The sequence below is a fragment of the Phalacrocorax carbo genome, chromosome 1 (genome assembly GCF_963921805.1).
Source record: "Phalacrocorax carbo chromosome 1, bPhaCar2.1, whole genome shotgun sequence".
Taxonomy (NCBI): domain Eukaryota; kingdom Metazoa; phylum Chordata; class Aves; order Suliformes; family Phalacrocoracidae; genus Phalacrocorax; species Phalacrocorax carbo.
This window is the reverse complement of record NC_087513.1, coordinates 88,055,228-88,073,330: the sequence shown is the minus strand read 5'-3', so window position 1 is coordinate 88,073,330 and position 18,103 is coordinate 88,055,228. Positions and strand designations below refer to the sequence as shown.

The 18,103-nt window shown below is 35.9% G+C and overlaps 1 protein-coding gene across 2 annotated transcripts in view; it reads left to right on the top strand.

Annotated features, from left to right (window-relative positions):
- Positions 1-18,103, top strand: part of STXBP5L (syntaxin binding protein 5L) — a 210,132-nt gene that overhangs the window by 145,561 nt on the left and 46,468 nt on the right. The window contains exons 17-20 of one of the 2 annotated variants that reach the window (XM_064465593.1): positions 1,722-1,847; positions 6,343-6,494; positions 8,162-8,233; positions 15,160-15,225. In XM_064465593.1, the coding sequence (XP_064321663.1) occupies positions 1,722-1,847; positions 6,343-6,494; positions 8,162-8,233; positions 15,160-15,225 (416 nt within the window). The remainder of the gene's footprint in view (positions 1-1,721; positions 1,848-6,342; positions 6,495-8,161; positions 8,234-15,159; positions 15,226-18,103) is intronic. The other variant, XM_064465600.1, reaches the window with a different exon arrangement.

Below are 18,103 nucleotides of genomic sequence, written 5' to 3'. Positions count from 1 at the left end.
CATTCTCTATACCAAGCCATAAAAACTTGAGATGTATCATGCAGTCCTCTGGTTCTTCATAACTTCCGTCAGAATTAGACCACTATTTGCTTTGTGTATTGTCAGTTGTGCTACTGGAGTTACCTCGTTCAGAACTTTTGCCTGTTGTCATTCTATGGTTATGTTTTACTTCATTTTACTTCAGTTTTCTGCATCTAATTTCAATTTTCTAAGATTGCCGGTAGCCCTATTTACCACCAAGGCCTCCATCCCAACAGATGTGGTCAGCATAGCTACAAAAAACCTGATAGCCCTGGTTATAGAATGATAAGTTTGAATATCCTCTTTTGAGACAAGTGCTTATTTAATAGCTTCGCAATAGAAATTAGTTGGATTTTTTTACAATCTCATCAATAATCTTTTCAGGTGTTTGGGCCAGGGATGCTTGGAAAGCTTGCTGACTCACATCATAGTCACGTTCAGGAGATAGTCTGCATCTTTAGAATCATGAAAGATCTTTTCTATAAGATCCAGTACATAGGATAACACTGCTCTAAGTTATTTATGGTAGACAAATTTGTATAGAGAAGCACTTACAGCAGAAAGAAATATTATGTGCCAAAAATAGCAGTTCTTCAGAATGTGTTGTCTATGTCTATGTTAACTAGCTGCTCTCCTTCCTCTCCTGATTCTTAGTCTGTCTTTGGGTACTATTTTTCACAGAGACAGAGGATTTTATGTGATAAACTGCCCTATTATGACTGTGTGCAGACGGGTGCAATATAAGCAGTCTCACCATTTACAGCTACAGTAAAAATGCCCGGCTAGGGGGCATTAAGTATAAATTACTACCTAGAGTGTGACTGTGCTAATGAATAGCATGAATACCTCACAGTATTGCTAATATTGCATAATATCTTCTTTCAATGTTTCATCCAGTTAAGTTCTACCAGTCAAGAACACACATAAAATAGTCACATGGAAGTGTTCAGTTCTTACACTCCACCTTCACTACCTGCTTCACAAGTCACTGAACTTGCCATAACAGAATATGAAGAGGTGTTAATAATTATATCAGATTTTATGTAGGAAGCATTCAGTAAGTGATTATACTCCGAAGAAGAAAACAGGACTTGTTTGCCCTAGATGGACAAATAAAATTGTCAGGTCCATAAGTTTTAAATGCACAATGGTGAGGACCACTATAGAAAGGTACATCTTCTCATCTTCTCTTGCCTCTTTCCATTTTTCTGTCATGCTTTACTTCAGAGCAAGAAGGTTCCAAAAATACAGAAATGTCCTGCTTCAGAGTTTCAGAGAAGGTATTTTAGGTTTTCCATTCAAGTTAAATATTCATGATGGTTTTTAAGTATGCATTATCTAGCATAAGAAAATATTCTGAAAAAAGAAAATCAAAGCAAAACGATTAAGCAAAAATTATTTTTATTGACACCCGCCTACATCTTCTCCAGAGTTTCTCTTGTAGGGAATGACGAAGTTTTCAGATCTATTTCTACAGGAGAAATGAAAGTCAAAACCTGGAATTCCTCCAAAATATCCCTGTTTGGCTGGAATGCCTAGTGTCAATGTATGGGTATACGCACAGTATGCTGCAAGTGCTGCTGCTGCTCTGGACTCATTAAGGGATTGTGCTTCACTAGTATTTTCTCAAGAGAAGCAGTTGTTATTCATGGCCCAGTCTGTTTGTTTATTTGTTCTTATTTGATACCTCCTCTTCTTAGCGTTAAGACTCGACCTGTGCGAATGCCTCCTGGATACCAAGCAGACCTTGTTATTCAGTTGGTGTGGGTGGATGGTGAGCCTCCACAACAGATTACCAGTCTTGCTGTAAACTCTGCTTATGGACTGTAAGTAACTCAAAATTAAGGTTGCATTGATTTATTGTATATTGCACTAAATAATGTATTTTCCATTTATACTTTGAAGTTTCCTGCAGACAATTAAAGTCAGAGTAAATATAATCAAGAGGTGCTATAACCCAGATTCATGGGGAAAAATTATTTTGACTTGCATAACGATTATGAGATGTTGAACTGCCAGTCTTGCCCGTATTTTTACTATTCCTATTTAAAAGACTGAATCTTTTCCCATTATTCTGTCCATCCTTTCAAATAAAATCTAATTACCTTTCAAATCTGTAATTTTTAAAGTTATTTTGAAAGGATCACCAAGGTGAAACATATTTCATAGAAAATAATGATGCGATTAAGTGCTAAATGTTAAATATCATGATATTGTATCTTAGCTGGGAATTGTCTTCTGAGAAGAGCAGTTTTTATTTCTGTGCTAATCTCTGTTTGCAAAAGAACCAGTGACCTGAAATTGAAAATGGAATAAGGCTAATGCTAAATGCTAAATTCTGTAGGGAAATGCAAGTAAGCGTATCTGTGTGTATTTTTTTCTCAGGTTCAATTTATTTGCCAATTTTTAATGTTTTCTCTCACTGAGAGTCGGCTAGATGCATTAAAATGGTTTTCCCTATAGAAGGTGTTACTCCAATAAACACTATGGACTGTAATGGGTGTTAGGTGTCTGACTCCTACTGATTTTCAGTAAGTCACTTGACTCTCTTCAGAGGCTTCGGAAATTTTATGCAGAGCCTTTACGTTCGTGCAAATATATTGTTGTTTGTGGGCTGTTTTGTCAAGCCTTTGGCCTGAATTTCCAGACAGTTTCCTGTTCATGAGTCTAGAAGTTTCGTTTGTTTTACCATACCTAGATACATTTGTCACTTGTGCAAATTTTTGGGTTTTGCCTAATTGGCTCTCTTGCAGGTCGCAGATCTCAAGGCAACATCAGACTTCAGGAATAATCTCAGGAATTCTCTCACTTGTAAACTACTCTGACAGGTTGCAGTACTCACAGTGGTTTCCTGATTGATTCAAACTTACCTGATTCAATCAAATGCTTTAAATTGTTTTCTTTGCTAGGTGCAGTGATAGCTTAACAGGACAGCCTCCTTTAAAACACCATATACTAAGTACATGAGTATTTCAGAAATAAATGCATGTATCAATAAAATAGCCCAATAACATAAATTTAACTTTTCTACAAAAGTTACCCGAGAAAGGCCTGGTTTTTTAAATTGCTTCTGCAAAGTCTCTTCTCTCACCCTCTCTCCTGTCTCTCTCAACTTTTTCCTTGGACATGACAAGGTACAACCCTATCTTTCATCAGAATTTTTAATACTTTTGTTTTCTCCTGTTATCTAGCCTCAAAATGTGGAAAAACTGTGCCATTTCAGCTTAAAGCTTGAGAAGATATAAAAAACAGGAGTAAAGCAAGATATAAAAAAACTTTACCCCCAGCAAAGATAACAGACTTCAGACATTGCAAAATTTTATTTAATGTATTTTGTTTACTTTTAACGGTACCGAGCTACAAATCAGAAGTATTAAAACCTGTTTTATTACTGTTGAATCACCAAAAACCTTCTTTGTGCTACGAAAGTAGAAAAGAAAAATTTACAAAATGCTTCAGTTACAACTGAAGATCTACAAGGTAATATACAAATAAGAAATTTGTTTTAAAGTATGTTCTGTTGGACTGAAAGCAGTCTCTGAAAATGTATTACCAGCTTGTGATAAAAATTTTCAGCCAATCTACATATTAATTGTCAAGAAATGTGTGATGAGGATTTTATGAGATTTTAATGAAAAGATACCCACAGAATAGAACATCTCCTAGCAACTAATCTATTCATCAATCAAAATTGAGAAATTAATTGTGCTTACGTTGTATTTGATTTTATAAAGACTTGGATGTTAGCAATTTATCTTAAGCCTTGTTAATAGTAATGTCTTCTAGATTCTTTTATAATTCCTCAGAAGTATTATAATATTAATGAGCAATTTCTGATTTTTCTTGGTAAAGTAAATTTTTTAGGTATAAGAAGTATTATATCCATGCTCATGTGTGAACTTAGAGGAGTTTAGAAAAATACAGACCAGGAGGTGATGATCCATTTTGTGGATTTGCTGACCATAAAGTGAATGATCACTAGCTCTTCTTGTGACTCATGTTTCCCAAAATTCATAAATCTAAGGTTAATAATTTTCAAAATGCAGATGGCTATAATTTTTGTTGCCTAAAGTATTAACAGGTGACATTGACACTCGTCATTTTAATTCCTTTAGTTTTAATTCTCCACCTAGAATGCAGGGACTCAAGAACACAGGAAATGCTGTCACACTTCACACTAATAATCTTTTTTACTTTAGTATCCTTTCTGTGACAATGCCTACTGACATATGCTTTAGAGCAAAATACGAGAATTAAAAACCCAAATAACAAAATAATTTTATACTAATTTTGTATCAAGAAGCATGAAGACATATTAAACTTCACACAGAATGGTCTTCGGGCAAATGTGGCAGATCAAGTTCCTTTTTTTGTCCCAGGGAAACTCTCTAAAAATTATTTTGTTCTTCTATTAAGCAAAACAGGCTATTGTAAATTCTGAAACAGATATTACTCTACATTAATAAAACAATGAGTTTATTCATCAGTGCACCTTATGATTTTTCCACATAAGCACAAAGTATTGACAAATAAAGTGTATTTGTACACACTTTACTGGCGTATATTAGTAGTTGCTTAAGCGGTTAATGATCAGTGAAGAGTCAATGGGGAAAAAAAGACTATGTTCATAGTATTTCCATAAATGCTGTACTAAAGTCAGTGTTAAGTCAAGGGTAGAAAACATGGTGTAGTAACAACTGGTAGAATTTGAGCCACTGCTGTAGATGGTGCCTTAATTTGCCAGTTTGACAAATAAGAAAAACTCACCTCATTTTCACTCTTTACCTTTCCCATTTGCTGTATGTAACCTCCTTTTTGTAATGGAAGCAGAAGGAAAAGTACAACGGAGGAAAATGTTCTATCTACCCTGCTTCCCCTTCCTCCATCTCATTACTCCACTCTTTCCCTATTGTTTTTCCACACACAAATTCATATATCTCCTTTAAAATATTTTGGAGCTATATTAAGAAGAGTCAGGTGGAGGTGAGAGCACAGCTCGCTTTTACTGTGAAATGAGCGCTTAAATATCTTGCAGGGCTTTGAACTGACCACCTTACTCACTTTTTACATAAAATAACAGAACTTGATCAGAAATGATACCTAATATGATTGAGCATGGTATGGAATTTTGAGTTTCTTTGTGGCTCTACCTGTAATCCTTTCAATCTGGAAGTTAAAGTTGCAGTCTGATAGAAAAGGAGAGACCTCAGTAGAATAATCTTCAGTATATAGTATTTCTGCTTAAATGAAATCTCCAACAATGCAGTGCAAGGGTTTGGCATATGGATCCTGTGAATTTATTTTGCTATTAAATTTTAAATACATTTAATGCTTTAGTGAGTTTTTATCTGCTGAGATCTATGGGTTTCTATATTCTATGGTTAACTTCAGATTTTCTCCCAGGTTTTACATATAGATGTTCAGTGTCTTTTTGTTTTCTTCCTTCTTCTTAGATAGACATATTTTCTAATCCACCCCCCACCCCACCCCAACCTCCATCCCTCCCAAGTTGGGGGAAAATCATGAACAGAAAGCATTTTTATGGGAGAAGAGAAAGTGCTCTGGTCCAATACAACTTCTTCCCTCTTTCTGAAATACATGTCAGAAGGGAATCTGTAGTAGCAACAGAGCAGAATCAGGGAGTTTCTAGGGACAAAATAAATAAATTGTTCCATCTGTTTTTCCTTATAGCAAGACTGCAGTCAGGTTCTTAGGCAATCTCACACTAGTTGAGAGATCTTGCCCATGTTTCAAAGCACCATCAAAATGTCAATCATGGAAGCATTTCAGAGGGGTAGAAAATGATTTAGCAGGTATCTATTATGTAGCCAAGCTGACAGACTTGGAAAGAAAATTTATAAATATCTTTCAGATTCTGGCATGTCCACAATACAGCTTAATATATTTCATTTATAATTTATATTTAGCATTTTAAATATTTGTATATTTATTTGTATTCATATTTTAACTTATATTTGTATTTTTCATATTTATGTGTAACCACTTTTTAAGACCTATGTCCAGATTTGTAGTCTTAATTTGCATCAGTATTACTAGAATTATATTTAGACATTGTTGCAATGCATTTGGCATAGAAAGTTAATTGAAGTGGGCAGCCTGCTTTCTGGAATGCCAATTACTGTGCTTCAGGACACAATTTTAAGGATTCAGGATTACAAATCTAAAAGAGTTAGAAAAAGTAAGCTTTGAGTAGTTTCTGAAGAAAATGTTCATGCAGAATTCATAATAATGAATAAAAAATTTTTTTGCCCCCCTTGATTACATATTACCAATACCTTTGAGAAAAATTTCTTTCCTCAGAGTGGCATTCGGAAACTGCAATGGTTTGGCTGTTGTGGACTTCATGCAGAAGACAGTACTGCTGAGCATGGGAACCCTTGACCTATATGGATCAAGTGATCCATACCAGCGTCAACCCCGTTCACCTCGCAAAAGCAAGCAGTTTGCTGCAGGTAGGAAATAAATTATTGTGGTTATGAGCCTGACATGCTCTTTGGTTTTTTTGCCTGTGGCTTTTTATAGTGCTTTTGAAATGCATGACTATTTGCTGGCCAGTGGAGTTTCTAAAACTTAACAAAAGAAACCTGACATGTTTTAGGTACTGACACTTTCTCAGAAACAAAATGTTTTACAAAGTTTATTCTTTTGGGATGGAGGTTAGCAAGTAACTCCCTCAGCTGAGTCTCTAAAAAATGGTGATGAACAGAGCAATAAATTGTTTCTCTGGCCACCACTTGAAGCATAGGCCGTATGCAATTTTCTTTCTGCTTTCAGTAAGTTCATACCCATAGGTAAGACTTCAATTTAAACTTAATTGTATCTTCTCCCAGGTGCTATTCATTGGTATTTCAATAGGCAGTTGTGTTTGGAGAAATGTAACACGTGAGAGACATGTTATGTAGGTAGCACAACTAGCTCAAACTAGCCACTTTGTTAGTGAATTGAAGCTTTTGATATAAACTTACTAAATCCACCTGTACCCCATTTTAAAATTTGATGTTGAGAGGATCACATTTGTAAGTCATAGCTATTATTATGCATTGTGTGTTACAAATATTAGTCTATCAAAGCAGCTAAATTTTACCGTATGTTTTTGGTTATCTCAAAAATTTACTTGTATGAGGAAAAACAAGTCAGAAGTTATTCTATGTTTGAAGTCTTTTTGCTCTACATATTCCATAGTAATATACTAGAGTCAGACACAATTATGAAATGTGTTTTACATAGCTGTGGAGTTTTAGAATTAGATTTAAAAATCTGTTTGAAAATACTGAGTTTTAAATCTAACCATAAAATTATAAAAGCAGCAGATTATAGCATGTCTGCATTTTCATCAGCAGACCCTGCACTAAATCATCAAATCCTATTTCTCTATAGAGTCAAGGGGAAGTTTTTTTAATTGGGAATATGTTTGTACTCCAAACAGAAAGTAATATTTAGAGAATAAAATGTAAGTCTTCAGGCCTACTGCTGTTCCTGAAAGACCATTTATCTCACTTTCTAGGCATTTAATCATGGCAAGCTTAGTTCTCATCTGTGCCAAGTGTTAAAGATGTAAATTTGGCACAGCTGAGGAGACAAGAGACAAGCAGCTTTAAGCTACATCCAACTTCTCTATCTGGTTCAGCCAGCCTCACAGCAGCTCCCAAAGTAATTTGAGCAGCTAGCCATAAACAATATGTTGCAGAGCCCTGTACAAAAGGTGCAAGGTAGCTGATGTAGAAATAGCTATTATCAGCACTGTTCTGTGTAGGATTTCTCTGTTGGTGACAGTCTTTACCAGTCCTTTAAGGCAATGTTCCAGCTATGTAGCGTAGCTAGTATGGAGCCTACTAGGTATAAGTGACTGATAAGAAGGAATACATACTCTTAGATTACTCATAGAAACTATGCATCTAAAAAAAGCCTCAGCTGCTTTCTCACCATCCATCCTACATCCTTTACTTTCTTGATTATTTTTCTTGTTATATCTCCCAATGGGAAGGTAAGTATCTGCAGAAATTTCTTCACCTTGGCTGTTCTAGATGCTGGTTATGATATCACTTCCTTTCACTTTAGACTGTTTTTTCTCTCTTTCCTCTGCCTGCTGCTGATGCTGGTGTACTGGCATGTTCCAAAGACAACTTTTGCATGCGTGGCCTGTCTAACTTTTATCCAGATTTAACGAAACGGATCCGTACTTCTTATCAGAGTAAGTTTTATAAAGGTTAGGCAAATAGCTTGATAATGACCGGACTATGCCTGACTTAAACCTGTATGTTTGTGCTTTGTAATGTGTTTTTTTTAAACACATTCAGCATGCATGCAAACTTATTACATTTTGTGATGTCAACCATGCTTAATTTTGATAATTACCTTTATCGCAAAGATGTTTCAGATCTGTTTTTCTTTTCTGGAAGAGTCAATGGGAAAACCTCAGTGACTCAGTATGGGGCAGATTTGCCTGAGAAATTATTTTTTGGCAATGCTACATTCTTGATGACAGTTATTTTTCTTTGGTTTTATATTCATTTCAGTGTACATCTACTTATATATGAAGCATTTCTTGTTTCACAATGGCACTGTCTGGTTGTAGTTATTAATTAATTCTTCCCTATTTTCAGAAGAGCAATGTGGCTTAAAAGAGTACCGGTTGGATTGGGTGCTGTGAAATTTGAAGTTTTGATCTTGCTTTGGTACTTAAATATTTGGCTTTGGGGAACCATCCCATGCCTCTGATCTTTAATGGGGAATGTAAAGTGGGTATAAAAATACATGCATCAAAGACAGCTATGAAAATTAATGTTTTTAATATCTTTAGATTTTGAATTATAGCGATATGCAATTTAAATATTAGTATTCATCACTGCAGAATGCGATGAACAAAGCTATAATTAATTTTGCAAAAATGACTGTTCAACAGATGAGCTGTATGTATCTTAATTAACTGCAGTGCTTATATGTAATTAGGTCTCCAGGATGCCTCCTATTCATCTTTTTAAAGTAGTCTTCACAGAACAACTGGATAGGCAATTTTACATTAAATACTTGGTATAGGCAAGATAAAGGGGTGGCAATTGTTTTATTATCTCACATAAATTCAGAGTTCTGTAGCTACTGAAATACATTCGTAGACTCGCACCAGAAATTACATTCCATCTCTCTAGACTGATTACTCAACAACTGATATCTATGATTTTATTTCATAATACTTTACAAAAGGTGGCCTGTTTAGTTAAAAGACTAGTCCAGATACAAATCCAGCAGTCCATAAAAAGGTTTGGTGTATAATATCTTAAAGTTTATTAGTCTGGTCTTGCTTATTTCAGGTCTGTTACAGAACCCCAGGGATAGACAGCAGTCAAAGGTTTGGGGGTTTTCTCCTGCTAAAAAATTAATAAATTCTAAGACCAAAAATGACCACCATTTTCATTCAAAATGACAAACACAGACCATAGTTTTTCATACCTGAAATTATTATTACTTATGTAGTAGTATAATGTATATTATACTGAAAGTATTATCTTGTTTCCATCTTCAACCCTAAAATCAGAGAAGTCCACAAAATCTTTCAGCATACATCATAAATGAAGAGTATGAGTCTGACTCTTGTGCAAGATCGTTAACAGCTTCATTTCTTTCCTCAGAAATTTCTTGGATGTTGCTTTTGCTATTTGATACTTACACAGGAGTATGTACTGTATGATCTGAAAGATGCGCCAGGCAATAAGATAAAGAACAGGGCAGGAATGTGTCATAGACACTAAAATATCTTGCTAAGTCATTCTCAAGTTATGCTTTGTTACATGTCTTATCTGAGATACGAGTTTTAAGAGGGGTACTGAGAATGGATTTAGGATTTTGCTTACAAGTTTATTTCTTCTCATAAGGAATGATGATGGGAAAAGAAAAATAATTTGGTTTTGGAAAGTAGGCAGTTGAAGCTGGTATTATTAAGGCAAAAGCAGGAGCAGTCATGATAACATAAGCATTAGGTCTAAAGTTTTTAGGGTTATATAAATTAAAATGGAAGTCAATGGGAAGACATGTCAGGAGTTGATTCAATTAAGTAATGAAACAGGAAGATAATTTCATGATGATCAGTCTGAGAGAATAAATCTTGCAGGCACTGAAACCAAATAAGAGATTTTCAATGAGCAGGATACTTATACTTTTGTCGTTCATTTTGGAAGTGATTTGCAGGAAGAAACAGTCTAGTATCCAGCCTGAATCTGAGAGTTGAAAGTATGATGCTCCAAGGATAAAACCAATATTATGGATTAGAGTGTCAGAGAAGACAGTGGTGCTGTTAGCTGTGCTGAAGGAGCAAAGAGAAGACTTAATCACACAAAAAAAGAGAGAGTTCATCTTGGCAATGTTAAGTTTGTGTCTGGACACTTGTGAGTAAATTTTAGAAAGGCAGGATTACTACTCTAACTTGGATGGAAGGAATCCAAGTTAGAGATGTGTATTTATGAATCATTAGGGCAAAAGAAGGTATTTATTGCCCTGTTTATAGGAAAGAATCTCCTCAAATACTGGGACAGATAAAAGAAGTGTTGATGTTTTAGTCTGGGATGCCTTGCAACTGAAGAGGGAAAGGAGGGAAGAAAAAAAAAATCAAACCGCAAAAAGCGTTCTTTGGGATGGATATTCTTCGGAGAAGATAGTTTTTCCAAAGGAAAGACAATAATCAACACTGTCACTGGCATCCAATATGCAAAGCACAGTGATGGAATAATTGTTTTGAATTTTAGCCAATAAATCTGTAGAGAGCTTGATAAGAGCAATGTATATATGTGTAAGCTAGACTCAAAAGCATCTGGAGTGGACTTAGAGCATTAAGGCAGCACATTCTCTGGTTTGGGAGGTGAAAGTGGAAAGGGAGAAGCAAGAACAGAAGAAATGAGAAGGAGAAATGTAATCAGTTATAGGTATGCATAATGGAAGAGACTGAAACATAATTTTCCTATCAGGGGAAATAATTTGAGGAAAACAAGAGGCTCAGATGAGGGTAAATGCAGAGCTGGAGGTAGCTTTCTGGTGTTGATGACCTGTTCCATTTGCTGTAACATCTGCTGGAAGCCACCTTCCGTTGTAGCAAGAATATGTGCCAAGCCAAATAAAATAAACTCTCTCTGCAGTAGCACAGAACTGTGTTGTTTTTCTTTTTCTTTTTTGGTTTTTTTTTTTGTTGTTCTTCAGTTGAAATCAAGTTATGCATGTTATTACCTAGTGGCAGCTAGCATATATTCAGATATTAAAACAAGTACATTACTGCATCTAGAGAGATAGTGTTTGCAGCAGAATATAAAAATCCCAACCTGCAAAAGCAATGTGCATCTCCTACTAGATATTCATACCATCTGTTGGTAAAACAAGAAAATATAGTCTTTATCAAGCATCCAGAAAGTCAGCAAGTTCAAAGGATGTTGATAGTTGGAAAATAATTTTCAGAATGAAGACTTTTCAGTGAGAACTCCTTGTTCCTCCTTCAGGCCAGTCCCTTGAGAGGGTGTGAGCAAAAGTAACCTTGGTCTGACAGGAGGACACAGAAAACTGTGTTATGAGTCATTACACATCAGTAATTGATGCTTTAAATCACACCTGACAACACAGTAAAAGCTAATATAGGTTGAGTTTTAAGTCAACAGCTATATTCTGAACTAACTGTCATTTCCAAAGAATGCATCATATTTAAACATAAAGAAAACACAGTACAGTAATTCAGCGTGAAGATGATGGATTGAAATCACACTGGGTTTACTTATTAGCATGTGAATATTTACAATAATTTTTATAATGCATTGATTTATAAGCAAAGATGCGATGGATCTGTGTGCTTTTAAGTAAATGATCAGTCTGAATTGTTTAATCATAGAGATAGAAAATTAAAATTTTAAAATAATTAAGTTAAATTATGAGTTCATAAAAGTTGTTACTCCATACTAGACAGTATATTTTTTGATCCTTTAATAAAGAGGAAATGGGAATCTCAGTAAATTTTGAGAAGTATCCATGGGATACACTTTAAAGAGTGCTTTAATGCCTTATGTGAGGTATCTACATCTTGTACTATTTTCACATGTTTATAATTCATTCAAATCAAAGCCAATTTCTTTATAATGTCAAAGGGCACATCTCAGAGGTGGTTGTTTACATTGCTAATCTCAGTTATTTGCCTTTAGTTTTGCTGCTATGTTCTTCTTGCTCTATGTGGACTCATAATTTGCCAGGGTGGGGTTTTTTCTGCTAAAAAGAGCGAAAATATCTAGGGACACAGATTGGGCCTACAGAACCTCAAAATGGAAAGGATTTTTGTAATCTAACTTCGGTAGCTGTTATAGTCTCCCAAACATTCAAGGGAAGCTGAGTTGCATGGAGATGCTTACACATGATAAATTACTGAAAAGATTTAGCTTGGTTTCCTTAAAAAGGAAATGGCAGTAGTGCAAAGAAAATGTTGAGAGCTCCCTTCCTTACCTCAAAGGGAAACAAAAGTCAACATTTCATGGAATCAAAGGTAACACATAAAAATTTGTCATTTTTTATGTATATTCTTTTCAGTGAATGATGATGGTGCGACTCGTTGCCATATAACATCTTTGGGATTTAAGGCTTAGTATGATTAAAAGAGACTTTGGATATATGGATGGATAATGAGAAGGACTCATTATATTTCTAACGAATAAAGATTTATGGCAGGAGAAGATCTGCAAGGGGCGGTGCTTAAGCAAATCTAAGTGTCTGAGATTAAGACCATGCCCTTGTGCCGGGCACAGAGTACCACTTACACTTGACATGGGGACTTACTGCACTTTTTTTTTTTTCTTTAAAGCATCTGTTGATGCTCACTGTTAGAGGTGTTAGTGGCTTGACAACAGGTCTAGATTTCTAGAGAAGTTCACATATTCACCATTTTTAAATACCATAACATGACATGTATCTTTACTGTTCTAAGTTGGAAAACTGTTGACAAACATAAAGAGCTTGTGGTATTCTCAGGGTGGTTGCTCTTGGGTTTTCAGGACACTGGTGTGGTTTGGTCCATTTTCTACTTAAGTCAGTGGCACCATAATTTATATTGAGCTGTAATACTGTTTCTGTGGACTCACAAAGGAAAAAAGAAACTCTATTTAGAAGCAAAATCTGACCTGGCATTTGACATTGTAACTATCACCTATAGTAACTACAGAACATTTAGAAGAATTTCATTAATCACAGCATCATAACCATAATGTTAAAATTTAATATCTCCAACACTGCATTTGCAGAAGAAACAGTTTAATATTTCATTTTATTTATCCAAGGTCTCTGATGCTATGCAAAAGTGCCAAACTTACTCCCACTGTACCTTGCAGACAGTTCTGCAGCAATATGTCCCAAATCTCTAGGTACATACAGAAACCCCAGAGTCGGCAGAAGTAAGATTTGCTGTAACAAAGCTATATAGAGAGAGGGTCCCGAAATGGTTGCAGTTCCTGAATTCTATTGTAATGTCAAAAGCAACAGGACTCACAATGGATTGGAATACAAAATTCTCTCGCAGATTCTAAGTTGAATCAAAGAAAGATTCAAGTAAGTTTCTCAAGAACCATTTGGTTTTCAATATTAGTATCTGGATTGTGATCTTTTATTGTTTAAAAGTCAGGAGCAAATATGTCATTTCTACTGACTTAGCAGACCAAATCAATATTGCTGTTTTTCCAAAGTGTTCTTAAAATTGTTCTAGCAGTCATGCAGCTTTGTCAGCAGTAGGAGCTTTTTATTCTGCTTGTTTCTCCCCATTTCTCAGAGTGCTTCAAAATTACATTGTAATAAAAATATCAGTACCTACATTAAGATCCCAGTTTTTATACAAAGAGAACAGCACTGGTGACTAAGTGGTAGCAGAATTTTTCTAAAACAAGGGTCTATTTGAATTTTAGAGATGAGGTCTCTGAGCCTGAGGGTCCAAAAGCCATAAAAATTAAAACGTGTCATGTTGCAGGAGGCATGGTGCCAGATTAAAGTGTATTGAAAGGTCGTTATAGGATGTTTGACTTTCAGGATCTAACATATGCAGAGTCTGTGTAAACACAGTGTTATTACAACAGTAATGCACATCTGAATGTAGGCTAATGTTGAGTAGGCTTTATGACCAGAGTGCTGTGAGTCCACATTGCTAGCAGATGGATGTTGGGCTGTCTGCCAGTCCTGAGTAGCCTATGGCATGGAGAGTCAGAGCTCTTGTAACAAGTGTGAACCACTTGATATAGGCCATAAGGCACCATGGGGTACATTTGAATAGGTATGGCCATGCCCAGTTCACCTACTCAATGGTTAGCCCATGGTAATGGATAGCATGAGCTCAGACTTTCTCTCCCTAGCATGCCAAAAGGCTTGTTTAAACCTGTACATGCAACCTGTGCCAAAGATGGGTCTTGGTTTGATCACAGAAACAAGCCCAAGCTTAAGCAGTAGAAACTAAAATTACTTTACTTGTTGCTGCCTTCCACAGTAGACTGCTACAAATCTGTTCCTTACAAATATGTATAAACAACATATAAAGTATCTTGTCCAAAAATTCTGTGTTATATTCAGACAGCATTATCATTGCCTCTGTGTCCTTTAAAATGAGCTATCTTGTGTGAATTCATATAAAAGTTCCTAATATTGCATAGTAGTGTTGATATTTTTGTATTCACTTTCTTCTTTCACCAGTAGTGTCTTTTATTTTGTCTTCTTTTTTTCTCTTCTCTCCCTGTTTTAAGGTTTCCTCCCTGCGTTCTGCAGCAGTTGAAAGTATAGAGTTGTTTCCACATCAGTTTGACAGGGATGAATGAGTTTGATTCATGTCACAGACGTATAAATTTTAAACTATACTTACTTGTTTTCTCTTGTTAGGTAAAGTCAATCTTTGTCTACCCTGAGGCACTCAAGAAAACAAATATGAGTTAACTAGAGGTGTGATTTTTAAACCAGACCTGAATTTCTGCAGTGACAGCCTGATAACTGCAGTTATTTGAAATAGATATTTTCCTCACATTTGACACCATTCCTCTCTCCAAATTGACTTTAAAGTGCAAAATATCAGCCAAGAAAGTTGAAGCATGCCCTGTTAGATTGTAACTTAACTTTTTAACTCCATTTTTTCAGGCCTGACTGAACTCAGTGACAGTCCAGTTTCCCTGGAGCTAGAGCGTTGCAAGTCTCCCACTTCAGGTAAAGGTGATTGGCTTCTCTTCCTGCAGTCTGTATAAGCCATTCATGTCATGCATCACTGTGTTTCATTAATCCCTAAGAAGTGAAGTACATAGTTACAGTTCCAAAGAGGCTGGAAAAGTGCTTATATTACATAGCACAATAAAATCCTAAGTCTGTTTACTTAAAGAAAAATTAAATGTACGTGTTGCACCTTTGAGGTGGAGAGTATGAAAATACTTGATTTAACAATATCGTGCAGGTATATTCCAAAATCCTCCTAGTAGGGGCTTGTTTCTGTGTTCTCTTAAAAGGCTTTCTGACTTCTTTCCTCCAGTAGGGAGTCCTTATTTTATATATATATAATGCATATGCATACATGCACATAGAGAAAATAATTGAAAAACAGTGGTATGGAGATGGTAAACGTTAACTAGTAGAATCCCCCAGTGCCTGTTACGTAATTTACAATGGAAGCAAAACCTCAAATGAAAATACTCGTTTATCAACCACTTTGACCCAGCAGTGAAATCTTGGCCATTTAAAAATTTATAAATGTTTCCCATTTTACCCATAGTCCTTCAGAAGGTGGAGTTCATCTCATTCCTAGAGACTTTTTCTGCAAGTGCCTAGTCTGCATTGATCTCTTTTAATGTGAGTTCACTGTCTTAAAGATCATTACTTAGAGCTGTTTTCTAGTAGCTGACTTTTAAGTGTGACAGGAAATAAGGAGGTGTAGCTGTAATATATTCGTTTTGCTTGTGGTATGCGTATCACACTTCTTTTCCTTGTAGTTTGGTAAGTATTGATACCTTTTTTCCCCCCCTAGTAACAAATTCCCACAAATATGCTATTCAAATCCTCCATTATTATTTCACATGTTTTACTTTATTATAACAGAACACATTAATTTTGAATGGAGGCCAGTAATTAGTAATTTACAAAGAGCTGAAGCTAATAGAAGTCTTTCCCTGATACATCAAGAACTAAAATAAAATAGTTGTTTTGAAATACGTATTTCTGTGTACTATTTGCAACCCAAATTCTGTTGACATGAGAATATCAAAGTGAAGTAGGCTATAATATTATTGGTATAATACTAGGAGCTCAAACTCTTGAGCTCGGCCTCAGAAACTCATGATATGGGCTTTAAAAATATAACATAACTCAGTATAATTAGACTATTTATTGTATAGCTCACTGGGATTGATCTTTTCAATCTTGTCTCCACAAACAAGCTACAAAGTCTTTTTCTTTATGCTGAAAACTATGAGATAGCCGACTTAGTAAACATATGTGTGTATGCTTAGTTGTATAATGATGAATGACTCCTATAGCACCTTACTTTTTCTGCAGTTAGCTTCAATTTTTCATTCAGCTCTTGACCAAAAATATCTATTTTAGGTAAATTTAAGATCATTTGCTCCAAAATTTATTCTGCTTTTGTGTTTTGATCATTCAGCAGGGAAAACATGGCATATTTATGAATGTTTCCTATTTTAGCCCTTCCATGTTGTTTTCCAAGCTATATTTGAATCTCTAAAATGTGAAACCAGGTACAATTTTGTAGGCAGTAACTGTTATTAGAATTAACTGCTTTTCAAAATAGGAGTTACTTTTACTGTGACTGATATTATTTTCTTTTAATTGATGCAAAATTAAAATAATTTTGCTTTGGCATATCTGCTCTAAAACTGGGCAAAATCCAGTCTAATCATCTGGAGTAACTGACCTCAAAATTGCAACCTCCAAGAACTTGGGAGTGGAGCTACCTTGTGCTTATCATCACAGCCTCATAGCTACATCAGCCTTTGTACTGGCGAACATTTTTTTCTTGCAGAACACAACTGATTGATGTGCATAGTTACAGACTCGGCAGGCAGGATCCTTCTACTTCCAGTCTTGCCTTTGATCTCTCTAAATTTCATAGCTCTCAAGCTCTGTAATGGAAGCGTGCTGTGCTCTGTAGAGTCCCATGATATCTGTGTCTGTAAAACCAGTGACCACGTTCCTTTGCTGAAGGTAGGCCAAGACTTTATCCTCCAGAAATTTAGCAGAAACAGAAAGAACACTTGGCTGCTGAGTCAGGAGATTCAAGCTGCTCCCCAACAAAGGTCCTACTGTGTATGACTACATTATCAGCTGATGAGGTTGCAAAGACAGAAGGAATGGAGTTTGATTTGTTGCAATTCATTACGATCGCCAGACCACATCAACATCAGTTCTTCACCGGGCAAAGTTCATGCCAGTTACTGGTCCTGAGTATGTTCAATGTGTACACAAAGTGCAAACTGCTGGAGGACACTAGTCTACATGACAAACGCTACACACATTAAGGCATACTGGTGAGCAACTTCATCCTCTGTTCTGTCAGAAGGGGAATGATTTGAGGAATAACACTGATGTGTGTTCATGTGCATACTTTGAGACTCCAAGATAATGCCTAGGAAGAATCCCTCCAGCACACTAATTGCCAGTGTAGACGTAAACAGTTTTACATCTGACCACCATTAGTAGCTTAGTCAGATCTCAGTTCCAACCAGGCCCATAAGAACAGTGTTGATAAAGGCTTCTTGGAGAGCTTGAAAAATCTCCTGCCTCCTCAACTCTTAGTCTAATCCTGAACATTGCTTAGCCTGCCTGAACCCTCTCAGTTTCCCTGAAAAATTTATTTTGCCTGCAACATCCTACTGCTTGTCAATGTTTTAACCTCTGACTGAGCTTCCGTGGAGCCTGCCTAGGTGAACTTGGTAATTCAGCTTTATTGTTTCTCTTCACCCCCGCCCCAAATCAGAATTAGGCATTTTTGTTCTATCACTGTTATGAGCATTGGAGCACTGAGTAAAAGGGTCAGTGCTGAATAATACTCCTTGTTTTATGTGCAGGGCTGGTTTCTAAT